This window comes from Diorhabda carinulata, chromosome 7, assembly GCF_026250575.1.
Source record: "Diorhabda carinulata isolate Delta chromosome 7, icDioCari1.1, whole genome shotgun sequence".
Lineage (NCBI taxonomy): Eukaryota > Metazoa > Arthropoda > Insecta > Coleoptera > Chrysomelidae > Diorhabda > Diorhabda carinulata.
The window spans coordinates 18,439,642-18,458,253 of record NC_079466.1 but is presented as its reverse complement, the minus strand read 5'-3'; the positions used below and the strand labels follow the sequence as shown (position 1 = coordinate 18,458,253).

Sequence of the window (18,612 nt, the reverse complement as noted above, 5' to 3'; positions counted from 1 at the left end):
TTGGTAAATGAGGTAATTTAATAATAAAAAAATGAGTAAAATTAAAATAAATTTACTATTAACATTCATACAAGAAATACTACATCTTTCATGCATATCTCTTCAGTTCTCGTTTTTACTTTTACGTCGTTTGTTCGGAGGGCTATCAATCTCCGCAGATGATGACCTACTTCTTTTTGTAGTTTGCTCGTTTAATTGATCGCCTTCATCACTGTCGTGGTTCAATACCTCAGTTTGATTCTCACTTAAACTTAAACCTGTATTAGAAACGTCTATGTCAATTTTAGTTCCTGCATCACAAGTTAAATTATTTTCTAATGCCTTTGTTATTAAATCATGAAACATTTTCAAAGTATCCAGAGTGATATAACCAGGTATTCGCCAATAAGTTTCTTGTTCATCGACTGGTTTTGCGAACCCTAGTGATGATAACAGCTTTTGAAAAGTATCATTTTCCATAGCATTCTCAACCATATTTGAAAGCGGTACTAATGGAATTCCTCCATGATTTTCCTCAAAATCTTCTATAACATCAAAAATACTTTCATTTAACCAATCAACTGGTTCCTTATTGCCTGCATTTATATTTTCCAGAAGTATCTCTATTATATCATTTTTAGTAGCAATAGAAATTGTCAAATTTTTCTGATTTGGAGTATTTCTATGTTTAGTGGGAATAGACAAACTATTTGTATCAGATTCAAAGTCAGTGTTCTTTTTTCCTTTCTTTCTCAATGGTTTATTTTTCGCTAGTTCATTTTTATCTTGTATTAAATGTAATGATAACATTTTTTCAATAACCTTGTTTTTTGGTTTGGGAGTGATCAATCCATTCATTATGCTATTAAGTAAGTCTGGAGAATTTTTAAATTCTGAATACAATTCTCTTAATCGAATTTCCTCATCTGCGGACCAGTACTGAGAATTGGTGGATCGCGATATTCTACCTTTTTTATAATCATCTATTAAGTCAAGTTCTCTTAGTTTTCCCAATACCATTCGTCTTGTTCTAGTTTGTTTCACAAGATTACTTAATATCCAATCAACGACATCTTCCTTAATTTGTTTACTATTGTGCTCTTCAAACAATGTACGCAATTCATTTTCCTCTTCTTCCGACCATTTCTTGGCAGTAACTTTATCGATGGGTATATCTCCATGTTCAATTTCAAATGCTTCTTTTCTGGATGTCCAAAATAAAATTTCTATGAAAGCTTTTGGATTGGTTTGTGCGAATTTGAAAAAGTTTCTCAATACATATCTAGCAAATTTGATAAGCTCGTTATATTGCGGCAAGTCTTTAACAGTGAACATCCTTTGAAAAGTTCTAAATAAACTGAGTTGGAACATCATTACATAATATTTGCAGTCAAAAGCAATTCTATGCATTAATTTCAAAACAGAATGATTTGTATTTATAGAGTTTGTATCAAAATTTTTTAATGCCAGAGCACAAACTCTAACAATTTTTGGATGTACCAACCTCTTAACAAAATCTTTAAAATCCAAACTGATTTCTTGTTGTCTGAAATCTTGATCTACTTCTTCATCATCGTATTCGTCATACTCATCTTCTTCGATCGGTTCTGTATTTTCCACTTTATTTTTTCCTAAATCTGCATAAAAAATTTCTCTTATACAAAGAAATTCTTCTTCAGAAGACAAATTATCATTCCCAAATGAATTATTTTCAGGCCACACTTCTCTAGCAGCCCTCATTATTCCTATAGCACTTTCATATTCTGAATGTCTTAGCTTGTGTTGAATTTTTTCCATGGCAATGATCTTCTGTTGATCCAGTGGTACATCGGAAGCTGCATCAAATGGAACATCCGTTAAAAATTCCCCCCCAGATTCTAAAATTGCGGATATTTGAGGACTCGCTTCATCCCACATATCGTCCAGGTTCAAATCTATTACTCTAACTTTATATCCAGTCTTATTTTTCATTTTCGACTTAGATTTTTTCTTCACAATAATTGTACCTTCAGTTTTGCAATACACCTCAAACATTTTTAAAAATAAATGTTGGGTTTCCATTAAATCTTTCAAGTACAGATCAGTCATTTGTAATTCATCATACATTATTAACAGTGTTATTATGAATTCTCTGTATTCTGGTAAGTAAAAAATGTTGCTTTTTATTACTTTGGAAGACTGAGTTACAACTTCATCCTTTGATTTATCCATTACAAAAAGAGTCAGCAACAATTCTTTATAGCTTAATAACGCTGTGTGTAGCCGTTTTGACCAGATTAAAACCTTTTTTTTATCGGTTTTCATTAAATCCAAATAATTTTCACACTGTTGTTGAACGAAATGAAAAGTTTGCACTGATAAAGTTTCACTGATTAATTTTACTTCAAACTTATAATGTCTATTAAAAGCCATAAAAAAACCAAGGGCCCATAAATAATAAGACTCATCTTGATTGTCTCCAGAATGTCTAGCTATTAAACCTTTGATATACTGCATTACGTTATTATATGCTCCATTTAAAAATTCAATACAAAATTCTTTCAAAAATAATCGAATGGTGAATGCGGACCTACGGTCTACTTGGTTACTTAGTAGTGGGGTTCGATTTCTAGCAGTCTTTTGCAACTTTTTATCGGCATCAAAATTTATAGAATCTAATTTATTGAGGGGTTTATGAGAAATCAACAAATTATTATCGTTGATACTTTTCATGGATTGTACAACAAAGGTTCCACCAAATCTGGAATGTCTTGTACCAGTGTAAATCTTTGTTTTCTTGTGTTTAATGTTCAATTCGGAGTGTCTTATATTTACTAGTTCTGCTTCATCTCTGATTTTTTCCCTTTGACTCCTTTGTAAAGCAGCATTTGCAAGCTCGTTGGGTTGTTGATTTCTTAACATGAAAAACAAAATTTCTAATATATAGACAAAATATCCCTGTTCTGCAGGGTTTGTGGTTATATATAAGATAATATCCAATAGTCCAGAGTGATGAAGCGCCCACAAAACTTGATCATGTAGACTGGCGTCGTTGTCAGGCCTTTTATCTATGGAATCATCAGAAACGAATAGAACATTTCTCATTAAAACCAAAATTCTTTCTATTTTCACACTGTTTTCTTCAGCTCGTTCTGAATTATCTACTTCGAGTACTTTACTCAAATGTGTACTAAAAACAGCCCATATTGCTTCATCAACAAACGCTTCTTTGTAAAACTTCAAATGGTCTTCCATTTCTAAGTAATAGTTCCTAACAACTTTATCTGTAGGTATTTCAAAATTGAATAACAATAGTGGGGGAGTAGTTAAATTCATAATAAGACGAAGCAAAACATCGAATAAATCATTCTCTTCGTGATAATGTTTCAATAACGGCAAAAGATCCGTTATTAACACTTTCGTATCGCCGAGTTGCCTTCGAATGGAATGCATTTCGTCATCACGTCTTAAATAACGAATTATATCTTTGACAGTTTCAAGTGTATTGGAGTCTGCATAATACTTATTTGTTTTTTCATCGAAGTAGCCCAATGCATTGCATGTGGCTGATATTTCTGCAGATAATAAAGATGACATCGTTTCTGCAAAATATAAAAACAAAATAAGTCACATAATATTTATATTTCAATAAAAAGTTCTTTCAAAATATTATTTATATTATTTATCATTGACCTCACTTAATACATAAGTATCAAAATGTAATTGCTAAAATTTGTTTCGTTCTAAGCAGAAGAAAAAGTAATTTTAAATATATGGTTTGTTAACTCTAACTACACATATTTAAAAGGTTATTTTCTGTAGTAATACAATAATTAGTTAAAACAATTTAGTAGTAATTAATTGTTATTCAGATACTTCAACAAATTTCTGCCATCTTTAGGTATTATTCATACAAAGTAGTACTTTTTTATTAGATTATAGTTAAATGGTGCCTTGTCCCGTTCAGTTCTCATTATCTGAATCACCTAATAACCTGAGAAAACTTCACATACATAATATATCCAAAACCTGTCAAGAATCACTCCTGAAGTAATATTATTATCTAGATTGAAACTTCCCTACATATGGTAATGATACAAGTAAATTTTAATAAAAATCAATCATCTCCCAAAGTTTTATTATTTGTTAATATATTTCAATATTACTATGAAACAGCTCTATTTATTGAAACAACAGTGAATGGGTGAGGCAAAATTCACATGTTGGAAATTAATTAAAATTAAATAATTAAGAGAATATCGTGCCTGTAAGCTCCAGAATTCAGGCTGAACTTTAAGGCAAAAATCAATTCCAGCTTGAAAACAGCGATTAGATTAGATGTTGTTCCAAAGTGGCATTCATGCGGGATTAAAAAATTTAGACTTAAGGATGTGTTGAAACAGTGCTCTACATAGTGATTGTTTCAATATTTTCTGGTCTGCTGTGTGCTACCATGGAATCACTCTTCTATTATAAAATAAGCACATAAGTTTCAAGTAAAAATAGATCGTAGCCTCTTTAACGTCCAATTCTCTATTTTCAAGTTTTAATAAATATTGATTCCACGTAATTTCAAGTTGTGCTATAAAAGATTAAGAATTTGAAATACTTTTCGATAATTTATTGGATACTACTTGAAAGTCACATCTTAAAAAATTCTTAACATATTATATGGGATCAATTCTGTCTGTCTAAATTAGTATTTTACAAAGAAAAATGCATTCAATTAGCGGACTGGCTGAGGAGACCCTTAACTTATCCAATATTTCATTTTAGAAAAAATCTAGAAAATGATCGAATTATTGATTTAATGCAAGCAATGATGCTTCGTTTTCCAACATATAAATTAATTTTAAACTTTAATTAACTTCAAATAATTAAATATATTTCTTTCTGCATTTCATAATGTTATCATCAAACAAAAATTAAAGTAGCCTAGCTAGACACATAATTTATACAAAATAACGGGATATTCGTTTCGACAAAATTCAATTCAGAAAATGGATTGTGCCATCAGAAGAAAGGTAACACAAACTTGTATTTGTTTAACGTTTTGGACAGCTAATACATAGTATTTTCAATTTGATAAATAATATAATCTGAAAAAAAAACTTTCATACGTAAATGGTTAAATAATAAGTCAATTAATAGGAAAAGATCATCCAAAACATTACTTAAGTGTGAAGTATCATAGAAAAAGTTGTTTGAGAAATGTACAGAGGGGGAAAAGATCGCCGCCCATTTTGTACCAAAATAAAAGATAATATATCAGGTATAGAATACTATCCACTATAAACTTTGAAGAAAAATCTCACCAGGTTAATAACCTCGTTATCCTTGGAAATTGATTGGAATTTTGAATCACTTAAAAAAAACAAATCCTTTCCAAGACGAGAAAATTGCTAGTAGATAACCTACAAGACCAGTCAGTGAATTAACTGAAACTGAAAATCACCCCCTTATGATACACATATTCTATAATAGTAGAGACTACTAGTGTCATAAAACAAAAATGAGACTTTCGTTACTTAAAAGTTTTCTGTTTTCAATTCTGACTTATCATTGGCCAATAGCTATACCCAAATCCAAAGAATACACCACTTAAAAGTTTGTACTTCTGTATTATAAATTGATAATTTATTGTAAAAAACTATTTTAGTAGAAATAAATAATTATATTTTAAAAACGTATTTTTGTATGTTATACAATAGTTTTTCTAAATAAACTATTTTCAGAACTGAATTGTTTGGAGACTTATCTTTTCCCCATGCATTCATCAATTACTTTTTATCCAAAATATGAAATGAAAACTTTTTAGTAATAAACGTTTTGGCACTATTTCATCAAGATAAGTAATATTCAGAACATCATAATTATGTATTTTACATAGATATTTCAAATTTAGGAAATTGTTAGAACTTCCAGACGCATTTTAAATTCGTTTTAGCTCTATAAATATATATTATCATTTTAGATGCATTAATATATTATCATCTATAAGGTGATCAGTTTGTTTGGTGGAATCTCCAACCAAGTCCGCTATTCATGCCTTAAATGTATAAAACTAGAGTTTATATTAATAAACTCAGAAAATTAACACTAGGAAACTAAATTTTAAATCAGACACAGTGCATTCAAAGAAAGAAGGTAATCAATAACGACGTGGGGAATAACTTCTTGATCTTGAATAACGTTTTCTTCGGCTGCTATAATATGGAGACGGTGATCGTCGGTGACTGTATCGAGATCCTCTATAATAATCATCTCTGTCACTTCTGCGCCTGTCGTACCGGTCGGAATATTTATATGTTGGTTTTCCCATGTAAATTCCAGGAGTAGGCGTATGAGCCCTTTCAGTAATTGAATAATCAACTCTGATGCTTTTTCCATTAAGTTTCATGCCAGTGCACTGCTCCTTTGCTACTTTTGCATCATCACTGTTTTCAAAATACACAAATGAGAATCCCCTTGAACGTCCGGTTTTAGCATCAATTACTACTTGCACCCTTTCTACGGGACCATACTTTGACATAAGATGATATAATTCGTCCTCAGTAGTATAGACACTCAATCCGAATACTCCCAAACATCTCGATTGTTTAGGATTGTCTCTAGTGCCAGTATGACGTTTTCTACTCGACATAGGGCTGTGTGAGTAAGATCTACGCCCATAACCTCCTGAGCGTGAGCGACTTCGTGAATATTTTGATGACTTATAACGTCTATTCGAGCGAGAACGACTTCTTGATTTGTGTCTTCTATCTCTATCTTCGCGATCATCTCTACGTCTATCTTTGTCACCGACGCGGTAAATTTTGCGACTACGACTAGGACTTCGAGAGTAGCTTTTTTCCTTATGATTTCTGGGAGACTCTTCACGTTCGGCCATTGCTTTTGGCGATCGACTTCCTTCTCTGTCGCTCATATCACGTTAGGCACCTAAAATATAAAAAAAAAATGTCTAGAACTTAGTATGATTGATTCACTTTATAATTTTATCGAACAGAAATTTATTGAAAACTAAATAGAATCCCAACAAATTAAAATGCAATGTACACCATATCTTATACAAATACTTATGAGTTACTTGAAGATTTTTTTCTGTCGAGGATGTATATTTCCAGCCACAGAGAAAAACATTACTTTATCATACAATCACATATATGAAGATTAATTGCATAAAATATATTATTTAAATAATAAGATTCCATTCTTTGTAATTAACAATAGTTGTCATTTAACTACGAGAACATGTACTAAAAAATATTCAATTATGGTAATTTCTGTGGCGTCTCTGAAAAGAGTAACGAAGAGCTCACGTAAAGAATAATCAAATTTATGAAAAATTACAATTGTTAATATATAAAACAATCATCACAAGAATGATAAGACTTGATAGATAAGATGAAATGTAAATAAAAGCTATAAATTAAAACCTCAATGACTATACCCATTAAAAATAATAAAGCCCTAAAATTTTTCTAGGCTTTTACCTCAAACGCGATTTCCAGCCAATGTAATGTAAATATACATTAAAAGGAAATTGAAACAAATAATCCACTATATTAGTAACAATCCAAGCTGGAACGGGGAATAAATAGATTATCTCTCCATTTCCGTTATTACTAACAAAATAAGATATGTTTGCATTAGTAGAACTAACATTAAGATCAAAACAAAAATTAAAACAAGTTCCTACGATATCCCAAGAGTTCAGGAATACGTTCAAATTCTATAAGTTTTTAACGATCGATTCAGTAAAATCGAACGTGTTTGCATATTTACTTCTGAATAATTGGACACGAAAACATTGAAATTATTATTTTAAGTTATTTAGCATTTGGATCATTCTAGAGTATTTTTTCATTCACTTCCTAGACCTCTTAATTAAATAATTATCAATCTCAATTTTGTATACTTGTTATGAAATTATCTGTTTGAAACCCAGACACTTACCTAAACTAAGTTTCTAAATCACACTAATGCAACGTTTAGGTAATATATGTAAGGATCTATATTTATTATTTGAACTACAACATACTAAGTTGGCTCATACCTTTTAAAATGTCATATGAATTTAGAAATTAAAGACACAATTCTCGATTAATAATTGCTAGCATGATGAATACAAAGTATTCGAAAGCTTGGAATATACATTAAAGAGTGTTTGATTGCCACAGTCCCCTCGACTAATATTCAATTACATCTCATGCGAAGAGCGTAATGGTCATCAACCTCTTTGTCCATATCATCTTACCCGATGGCTCGAAATTGCAAGGTTTTTCAAAACAAACACTTGCGTGGTAAAAAAATTTCTTTCCCCCAGGTGTAGGAATCATCTAGGCGGTAAATCAATTGTTTGCATAGGTTTGAAGATATTTCTTTCGAGGCGCATTAGAAATGCAGAGCATGGATGTAAAAATGTATTAACCTTAATGAAGACCGTATAAAAATATCTCTGCCATTTTTTTATTATAAGAGGGTGTGGGGTGGAGCTACGGGATTAGCATTTGTATTTTCATACCAAACTTCAGATTCCAGCTTAAACACTAAGTAGTAATTTGTGTTAATTGCTGAAAACTATCGCGAAGAGCAATCAATGTAGTAGCTAAATATTTATCGTCCTTCCTAATACGACAGAAAAGGATAGTATTAAAATAAACAGACCTAGCAAATTTCCACTACTTTGTTTTTGTCACTTTTATATTTATTTTGTAACTTCAGAGATATCGAGGTTTGGTCTTGTTTGAGTATTGTAAAATGTATGTGCCCAGAAAGATTTTGTTGAAAACCAGGCATGGCATAAGAAATCTACCCACATATTTTATGATTAATAAAATATTAGATAAATAAAAATTAAGTAGGATAATGCATATTATATCATTACTTACATCAAGTTGAATTTCCCTTTTCTAATCATTCAAGACAGCCAAGCACCAATTAAGAAAATTCTTGATTCTATGGGAATTCCATCTGCATCTATCAATATCTTGTAATTTCTTATTTCATATTTTTATTAACGAGCCCGAAGGGATCAAAATAATCTATTTCATCTAAATACTTTTTTGCTCCAGGCAGAGTAAATTGTTGTTCCATGTTCATAGAATAATTTCGCTAGTTTTCAAAACTTAAAATACCAATTTATTAATCGAGTAGATTTATAGTGATGATTAATGTAAATGTTATGACATTACATTTCGATATATAGATGGTGTAATCAAATTTTTAAAGTAAACCTTAGAATCCTTGTCGTTATAAGTATCATGTCTGAAGCGTTAAAGATTCATACTTTCCACAATAACGAATTTCATACTAGTCTTTGTTAATTTGATGATGATCCAAAGTCTGTATGACCAAAAGCATGAAAAAGTCATGAAGGAAAAATTAAGCTAACGCAAATTTCCGTGAGAAATGCTGTCTGAATAATTTATTTCAAATACTTAAGTTGTCCCTAAATTAGTGAACATTTCCGTTGAAAGCTGAATGTATGATTTGACACAAATATTTCCATCGTGAATTTGGCAAATGGCATGCGCAGAGTTCCGTTGATCCTCAGGTACAATGGAAATAATAATCGACTGACTTTCGTTCATACCAGAATAACATTGAAGCGTAAATCCACGCCACGCGTACATGCAATATTGAGTGTGTTGGTTAATAGATGGTAGATGCCTCAGAAGAACGTTTTAATCATTATTTTGAATTAATTGAATCATATTTTTAATAAATATTGGCCAAGAAAAACGATACAGCACTTGTCTTATACTACAACTTAAAAGTTCCTCACTATACCTGTAAAATTCATTGACTAAGAAAAGGCAGAAGAAAAATCAGAATATTTACTTCACTAGCTACTCATTTTAATCCGTAAAAAACTAATTGCGCGTTGATTTTTGTTTCTACGCCCTACCCTTTCTTGATGTGACCTAGTACCAACGAAGTTATTTTTCAAATAACGAAAAACTAACATTGATAAAAATGAATTGTTCAAAAATGATCACTCTGGTTTCAGTTGTGGCAACCTATTCAAATTCTAAATAAAAATTATTGCATCATAGCCATGTAGTGATCTATAATTATATACTCTCCGGAATTTCCACTGAAGTGGTGTTTGATAAAGTATCATTAATCAGGGTTTTGCAAGAATCTCGGGACAGGGCAATCAGCGAAAGAAAAATCTTAAATTGAGGGGCAATAAAAAACATTTTTATATGTTAAAACTCAGATTTTTGGATTGTCAAGGTGAAATCGTCTGGCTACCATTATCATCGTATCTTATACCACTTGATTTTTTGTCTTTTGAGGTTTTGAAAAAGTATGGTATTTAAGGAAATCACAACAAATGATTTACTAAATCGTACTTAAGAAACCACCATGATCTCTACATATTCTCGGAAGGGATAAAAATTACATTTAAGGTCATATGGGTCATGTTACTTTCTCATTTGGTAGTATATGGCAACTTAGTTTAGGTTTGTTAAGTGTTATTAAGGGAATTCGTGTGCTTAGTGAAGGAAGTTATTCTTCAATTTGTATTTGTCAATTTATATTATGAAGTCGAAGGGATTCATGACAAGCAATAATCGTTAATAAAAGAAACTGATTTATCGTTAATAGGATATATTACAAGCAATTATTCATATATCGATGACTCTGACTGAAACACAACGTAATGAAATTTGTAATGTTTAAAATGATTTGTAACAAAGTTAAACTTCCCAATCTACGCGAGGAAAACGAAAAACTATTAAACAAATCGGGGCACTTACAAATATTTCATTGAACAAACAACTACTGTCTCCAGTCGTCGGCATGACGGGCTGACGGTGTAACGGATTACTGGTAAATTATCTCTTTTGACACACGATTTTGTTACGCATAGTTTCCATGTAATATCACACATAAAGTAATGGAGTTTCATCATCATCGTATTTCAAATAGACTTTACTACTTTCTGCTTAAATGCAGACCTAATAAAAGTTGCAGAAAGTGGTCGTTTAAATGCTATTGCCAGTTTGCAAAAACAGTTGATGAAATATCTGCTTCTGCCTCACATCGTCGTTTTCATTCTCAAACAACTTATCACAAAAAGTGTCAACAAAACGCTAAAGTACGTCAAACCTTGTAAATTATTCGGAAAATGAGAGAAACAAATTCCTTAAAAACATCCGACAAATTTCTTGTTAATAATGTTTCTAATATATCTTGTTTCTTCGTCGTGTCCTTCTCTCCCCTGTCTTTTATCACTTATGTGCCGCAATGGAGCAGAATCAAAGCTAACATTTTTTTAATAACCTTCACGAGCGCTAATTGAAGATGTTTGGCAACCAATTGCATTCATTTCAAAGAAAATACCTCGCTCACATACTACAGTGAACAATTTTAAACTCACTCCAACCACCATACAATGGTCTTCATCAAAATCTTAAACATGGTGAGAAAATGAAAACACAAAAAATACATAAATTTTTTATGGATTTTATGATATATATATATATATATATATATATATATATAAATATATATATATATATATAAATATATATATATATATATATATATATATATATATATATATATAAATATATATATATAAATATATATATATATATATAAATATATTATATAAATAAATATAATAATATAAGTTTCTTATTTCTTAGACCTTTTGATATATTAATGCATCTAAATGTTGATTTTAGGTCTTTTCTGTTTTAAAATTAGTTTTTTTTTTTTGATAGTTTTTAAAAGAAAGATGAATTTTGACGTTTCGACTTTTCTTTAAACTTTATCAAAATATTGACACTGACAATTTGCTTATTTATATTGATCTATAGATCACCTTCATCATAAATATCAAAATAAGGATAAAATCAACTTTGATTCAATAAGAAAAATTAATTTTTCCTTGGTTTCCACATCTCAAATATATTAAATTTATTAGAATTTACAAAATAGAGCTATAAATTTTACTCAAATTATTTAGATCTTTTTTATCTTTTATAGCTTTTTCGTTCTTATGAATGTGAACCATTTCTAAAAATTCTCTTTTTCGTGTATTAGATTCCGTTTCAAGAATTTTTGAATCTTTTTTTGATATTGCATGGTTCGTTAATGTAGTTCTATTTTTTTTATCGTATTGATGACCTCTTAGTCTATTTTCTAAATACTGAGATGTTTGTCATATGTAGACAGCATCACAATTAGTACAAGGCACTTGATATATAATATTACTTCTTTTGTTTTTTGGTGTTTTAGATTTTAATTTAGTGAAATATTTGGATAATGTATTATATCCTATATGAATAATACTAGAGGACATAGATCAATATAAATAAGCAAATTGCCAGTGTCAGTATCATATATTGATAAAGACTTGAAGAAAAGTCGAAACGTCAAAATTTTTCTTTCTTTTAAAAACTATCAAAAAAATTAATTTTGAATCAGAAGAGACCTAAAATCAAGAACATTTAGATGCATTTATATATATAAATTGACAAAAAACTATAATAGCGGTGTTTTTGTGAATGGGATCATTTTCTACTACCTCCAAAATAACGTGGAATTAAACAATGTAATTTCAAAAATTTTTTTGTCTTAAAATGAGTTTTTACGGCCCCAAAATTTTAGATTATTTCCTCCCTGGGTTGAAACTATCATGGAATATTTGCAGCAGTTCAAATTGTTGATATGCTTACACAGTCGGAATCACGTTATAAGTAAATTTTTCAACAGATGCCTGCTAAGTGATCAACAAATTAATCATAAACCAGATTTCCAACTACAGTTTTTTTAATAAGACTTATCAAATTTTAACTTTCCTATAAGTACAATATATTGTAAATTAATAGCCAACACCAGTTTCTTAATCCTTCATGTTAAAACAATTGTTCAAACATTAGAAAAATTATAACAGGAAATTTGGTGTTGGTTTAATTTTAATCAATGTGTACTAAAATGTCAAATTTAACTAAAGAAGGTTGATGCCGAAGAAATAAGGAATAAGAACTAAGTTAACTGCCCTGAAAAACTATTAATTCGAATCAGAAATCCATCCATCCTGTAAGGAAATAAACGTACTACATTATTTGGTGTACAAAAAAATAACCTTATTAACGCAATTAATGGTTCCAGAACACTTCAGATAAAACGAACAGAAGAAGTTTATTTCAAAGTACTCATCTTTATTATCAACTAAATAGAAAATTATAAAACCAAAAAATAAAAGCCCCCAACTACAGTGATTGAAGTTTTAAAATGATTTGCAGTACTGATTCAGGCGAGGATATCCTTTCTACTACCCAGAATGTAAAAATGTTACATAAAAATTGAAACAAAATGAGGAAGTCAAACAAGATAATATGGTTACTTAAATATGCGTTTTGAAACCACCACCTTGCGTAGGGTTCTCCATCGTCAACGGTTCCGCATATTTCAACTTAATCACCTCATTTAATATTCATCACTTAGCAGGACACTGCATCAAAATTTCGCTTATATCGTATCTCTCACTATATTATGACAATAAACGAGGATCAACATAAGGTCATAAAAAGTCTTGCAATTGCAATACTCACCAATATTTAGAATTGAAACTATCAAAAATAATGTTTATCAATGTTATAACAACCCTTTAAGATTTCTTGATCGCGTTCAAAGATGATAACTTGTCTTGAATGGTTCGTCTAGAGTGCTTGTCTTTTTGTACAGTCTTGAGTGAACATGAGACGACATGTCGAGATCCATTTACTGTTGCTTTTCTGAACTTCATACAATGGAGACAAACACTCTGACTAATTTCTTAACGATGTGGATAAACTTGCATTAATTCTTAAAACTTGCAAAAATTCTTAATCTTAATTGAAGTATGTTTTCTGTATGCAATCCTGAAACAACCGAAGCCCAAACATGTAAAAAATGTTTATAATTTTTACAAAAAGAGCGATCTTACGAGTGCAATTGACACTGCGATAAACTAATCCTCAAAAACTCCGAAATTGCTCTTTCTGTTGGTAGCTTTAATATACTATATAAACATCAATTCAACTCAAAATATAATTTCATTTTGGAAAATATAGACAGTATAAGTTTTATCTAAAAATGTTATTCTTGTTACTTATTAGATACATTAGAATTTATAAAACAGAATTAGAAATTTTTATAATTCCCCAAAAATTATCTATTTCCCAGCAAATGAGATTTTTAAATTTCAGACCACTGAAATATTTTAAAACTTGTTATTAATTTGGTTAAGTATATTGATAACTATTGACATAGTGTACATATAGTAATGATAGTGTTTATCTGTCCTATTTTTCAATTGATTGTTTTGAATTTTTTTATGATTTTTCAAGACAATGTTTCCTCGTTTTGCAGCTTTTGCTGTTTCAAAAGCTGTGCAATTGAATCCAGAATCCACCAATGTTTTTTGAGTCTGATTGAAAATCATTGAAGTTCAAATACCTTCAAGTCCAAATTGGTATAGTATACCACTCTGTTTTCATATTTTTGAATCTGTGTTGTGTGATATCAGAAAAAATCAATTTATTATTACGTTTAGTCTGGATTTTGAGGATGATAATTGAATAGTTGGCAGAAAAGAATAAAATATTTTTGTTAAATTTGCTTCAGTTTGTACAAGATCTTTGATTGCATATTTCGCTTAACACTTAATATGTTACAATAACACACAATTTATATATTTTCTCCTAAAACTTAAAATAATTCAAAGTGTGTATTGTTTTTACAAACTTACATAAACTCAACTTTAGATATATGTCCGTCTGTTTGAATTTGGTCCCATTTTTCTTTGATATATCTTTTACAATTGTAACTGGAATGTTTATATGTGAAGAACATTTATTAATTTGAAATATTTTTGTTTTAAATCCCAAAATGGCTTATTTATTCAGCTCCTTAGGTATGAATTCTGCTTCACCTCCAGCATGTAAGATAATGAGCCTCTGACCTACATTGGTGCTTTTATACATTCATTTTTGCCATTGTCCCATGCTTTTGGAACCACATGCTAATTGTGAATGTATGTTTCATCAGTATATATAATTGGCTATTCCTCTTTTTTGTTTTTTTTTTCAACTTTCTTAAGTAATCAATTCTTTTTGCTTTCACGTCGTATTTCTCCATTAAAACTTTCCTCTTATCTTTAGTTGTTTCCATCTGGATCCTAGTCTTTTAACCAATCTTCTAAACAAATCTATTTGCCAGTAAAATTTATCCCAGTTCAATTTTTTACTGATTCGAAGATTCTTCAAATCAGTAAAATCGCAGATTAGTTATTGTTTTTTTTGAGCTTCTCTATAGACTTTATGTTTCATAGTTTATTAGGGATGCAAAAATAAGTGCCTTTTCTAAATTAATAGCGTCTTTGTTCACATATTAAGAACTTCAATTTTTCAAAATTGAAATGCAATTACAAAAGTTGCAATTTGTAGAATTGGTAAGTGACCAGTCAAAGTTGAAAACTCTAGAAATATATTAGAAGTTTTGTAAACTTGAAATTGTTGAACATACACCACTTCTTCAATTCATCCATACATAGAAAGTCATGAACTGTTTCAATATTATTATAATAATAGATTAGTTTTTGAGAAAAACTATTCAAAATATAACCAACCCTAAACCAGAGACATTTTTTATATAGAAAATAATCTCACTTTATATTAATATTTAATGTATGAAAATATCATTGACTAATATATTATTGGAAAAATATCTTGGTTATTAAGTTTAAGGAAACAAAACTATTTTTACAATACCAATATTAAAGTGAAAAATTTCTCAAATTACTCTATATCTCAAAATAGATATGCTATATCTTACCTTAACTAAATTACTCTAAATGATTTCATATTCATATTTACCCCAAGGAATTAAAGCAATAACATTAAAATTATACATAATGAAAAGAAACAAAAATCCTAATACTATAGATATTAGATCTTTTCAGCACCTAATCCATGCAATGGTCTGCTAAGTCACCTTCATTTGGTCAAATAACTACACATATTTCAAATATAGCACCAATGATACATAAAGGATGTCATTTACTACATTATGTTCGAAACATTCGAGATGAAAAATGTAATGTTCGAAACTGTACATAAAAATAACAAACAGTAAAACTTTATGATAAACAAAAAAAACTTGAAAACAAATGTTGGCAGTAAAATTTTTGCAGTGAGAAAAAGTTATATAGTATACCAATAAACATTTATTCTAATCAGCCCATATAAGCCAGATATTCTGTATAATAACTTGCTCTGTATTATTTAAACAAAAAATTGTTAAGTAGAATATATGCTACAGTTGTCGATTGGTCTCAATGTAAAAGAAATTGTTCAATGCAAAGCCAAACAGAATAAATCCATTAATTCAATTACTGTACATATAAATAAAAAGCTTAAAATTTGTGAAATTTAAATTATAAATAACTTGTGATATACTCTTTATTTGCTTTTTAAGTGTTATAATTTTGGATTGGGAGTTTGTAGAAAAAATTTAAATGTGATTACCTAAATTCAGTATAATACACTAGGGTGTTGCAGATATTCATAGATGTCATCTTGAATATACATTTCATTGAGAATTTTTTACAATACTAACATGAATTTATTGTGAAGTACTTGAAGAATCACATGATTTGATTATTTTTTGTTAAATGTAAACTTTGATGATATTTTTAAGAGAGAATGAAAAGGCTTTTCAAATGATATAACATAAATCCACATATCCCAATTAAAAAAATCATTTTTACACAGGACAAAGTAACTTTTTAACTTGAATTTGATGTTGTGGAATTTTTATAATCACATACATAACCAAAAGATGAATTTAATCCAATTAGCTTTTCCACACTGTAGAAACTAAATATATCAATAAAGATGATCTATATTTTTCCTATATGGAAGTTTAACTATCTAGTATCAAATGGACATTTAATAGTACAAACAGAGAAATATAACAATTTGGTTGAAATTGAAGTTTATAAATTGTTTTCTTGTTAACATAAAATGGTTATAACTATTACATGTAGTGTATTTTGCAAGTAGACTTAGGAGGTTTGCATTGTTAATGTTGTTTTTTTAATCCAAAAATCAATGTTATATAGAAATCCACTAAAATGTATTAATAAAAAAACTAAAAAACTGAAAAAATGCTAAAAACGAAATTTTTAACATTGGAAATGCTGTAAATATTCATGACATAAGCACAGACAGCACATCATAATCAACTTTGAAGATATTCTAAATAACTTGTACAATGTTAGAACTGGGATAAGTAAATGCATATGAAAGATTAAGAATTGTGCAATGGAAGGATATTTCCTAATTCATAAAATTTACGACTTGTTATTTTTTTAAGAAATTATCTTCATCTCAAATTAACTTTTCAGAAAATTATTTACTTTTTAAGGATTTTCTGAGCTTGACAGTATAATACTATCCTTAGTGGCAGAAATTTATTTCTTGACTTATTTTCTAATAATTTCCAAACAAGTGTCCAAACAGTTGATGGTGCACTTTACTTTTTCTACTTTTCATATTTCTTACTTCTTTGATTTACTTGTTAATAGTACTGAAATCAAAAAACACAAGTCAAGGAATATCAGTGCTACTTTTCCAATTATTTCAGAGATATAACCATCTATAAGAATTTAATTAAATAGACAATTCTATTTAGACCACAGTAACCTGTAAATTATTAATGAAGTGAATCCCTTAAGAAAGCCACACTACTTGTAGTATTTATATGATATGATACTTCATCTTCAAGCTATTTGCATAAATAAAAGATATAATCAAAAAATAAAATAACAAGATGCTAGGATACAAATAAAATATATGTAAAATCATATGTTGAATAAGATATTAAATACCTTTTTATAATTGAAACAGTTTCTTTGATTATAAGACTTGTGATCAGTTTTGTTTGTTGGGACAATTGTAGATAAAGATATTATTTAAAATTAATAGTGTACATTGCATTAGAATTATTTTATTTTTGGTAGAATGGTCATTTAAAAATGTCATACTGATTTAATTATTCAATTAATTCCTTTAGAACACGTTTTTCGGACTATTCTTTGGTGGAATTATTAGGCATAATTAATATCCGGCTTTACAGCACAGAAAAAAAAAACAAAATAATTAAGTGATACATAGAAATAATTAATAAATTGAAGAATAATCGAAATCTGGGAGACTATATTCCAAATATTAGCGAACTTTAAACTTACAGCGGCTCATGACAAACCATAATGGCACCTATTTATTTTTGGTGGAATTATTCAACTATTGATATTACTAGAATGTTGAGGGAAAAAAGTTTAATACATTTAATACATACATAAATAACAAATATGAGGTACTTACTACGTTGCAGTTGTATTCAAAAACCACCCAGAGAGATAATTTATAAATTATGGAAAACGATGACAAGGTTAGTTTGGCGTTGGCGGTACGAGAATGACGTTTGATCGTTATTCCTTAACGAAGCGTTGGGAGGAAAGACGCGATGTCACGTGACCTATTTTAGTGCCAACTTAAGTGACTAAAAAAAGTCATAGACATAAAAGCAAACAAATTGACTATTTACAGCTCACTTAAACCTAATATGGAAAGTTAACAGCTTTTT

At 29.2% G+C, this 18,612-nt stretch overlaps 1 protein-coding gene across 6 annotated transcripts; it reads right to left on the bottom strand.

Moving 5' to 3' along the window:
- Positions 1–36: 36 nt before the first annotated feature.
- LOC130896511 (protein timeless homolog) lies at positions 37–18,501 on the bottom strand. 6 transcript variants are annotated; one of them, XM_057804670.1, is made up of 4 exons: positions 18,351–18,491; positions 17,384–17,553; positions 13,536–13,844; positions 37–3,560 (listed from the first exon to the last, which is right to left on the bottom strand). In XM_057804670.1, the coding sequence occupies exon 4, from the start codon at positions 3,553–3,555 to the stop codon at positions 103–105; it is 3,453 nt and encodes a 1,150-aa protein (XP_057660653.1). In that variant the 5' UTR covers positions 3,556–3,560; positions 13,536–13,844; positions 17,384–17,553; positions 18,351–18,491; the 3' UTR covers positions 37–102. The 6 variants fall into 6 exon arrangements, 4 of the variants coding, with proteins under 4 accessions (XP_057660653.1, XP_057660654.1, XP_057660656.1 ...); XR_009059585.1 differs by lacking the exon at positions 37–3,560 and adding an exon at positions 3,582–4,540 and having other exon boundaries at positions 18,351–18,489; XM_057804671.1 differs by lacking the exon at positions 17,384–17,553 and having other exon boundaries at positions 18,351–18,501.
- Positions 18,502–18,612: the final 111 nt, after the last annotated feature.

Bases quoted from the DNA above. Each gene is read 5' to 3' on its own strand.
- LOC130896511 (XM_057804671.1), bottom strand. From the start codon at position 3,555: ATGTCATCTTTATTATCTGCAGAAATATCAGCCACATGCAATGCATTG.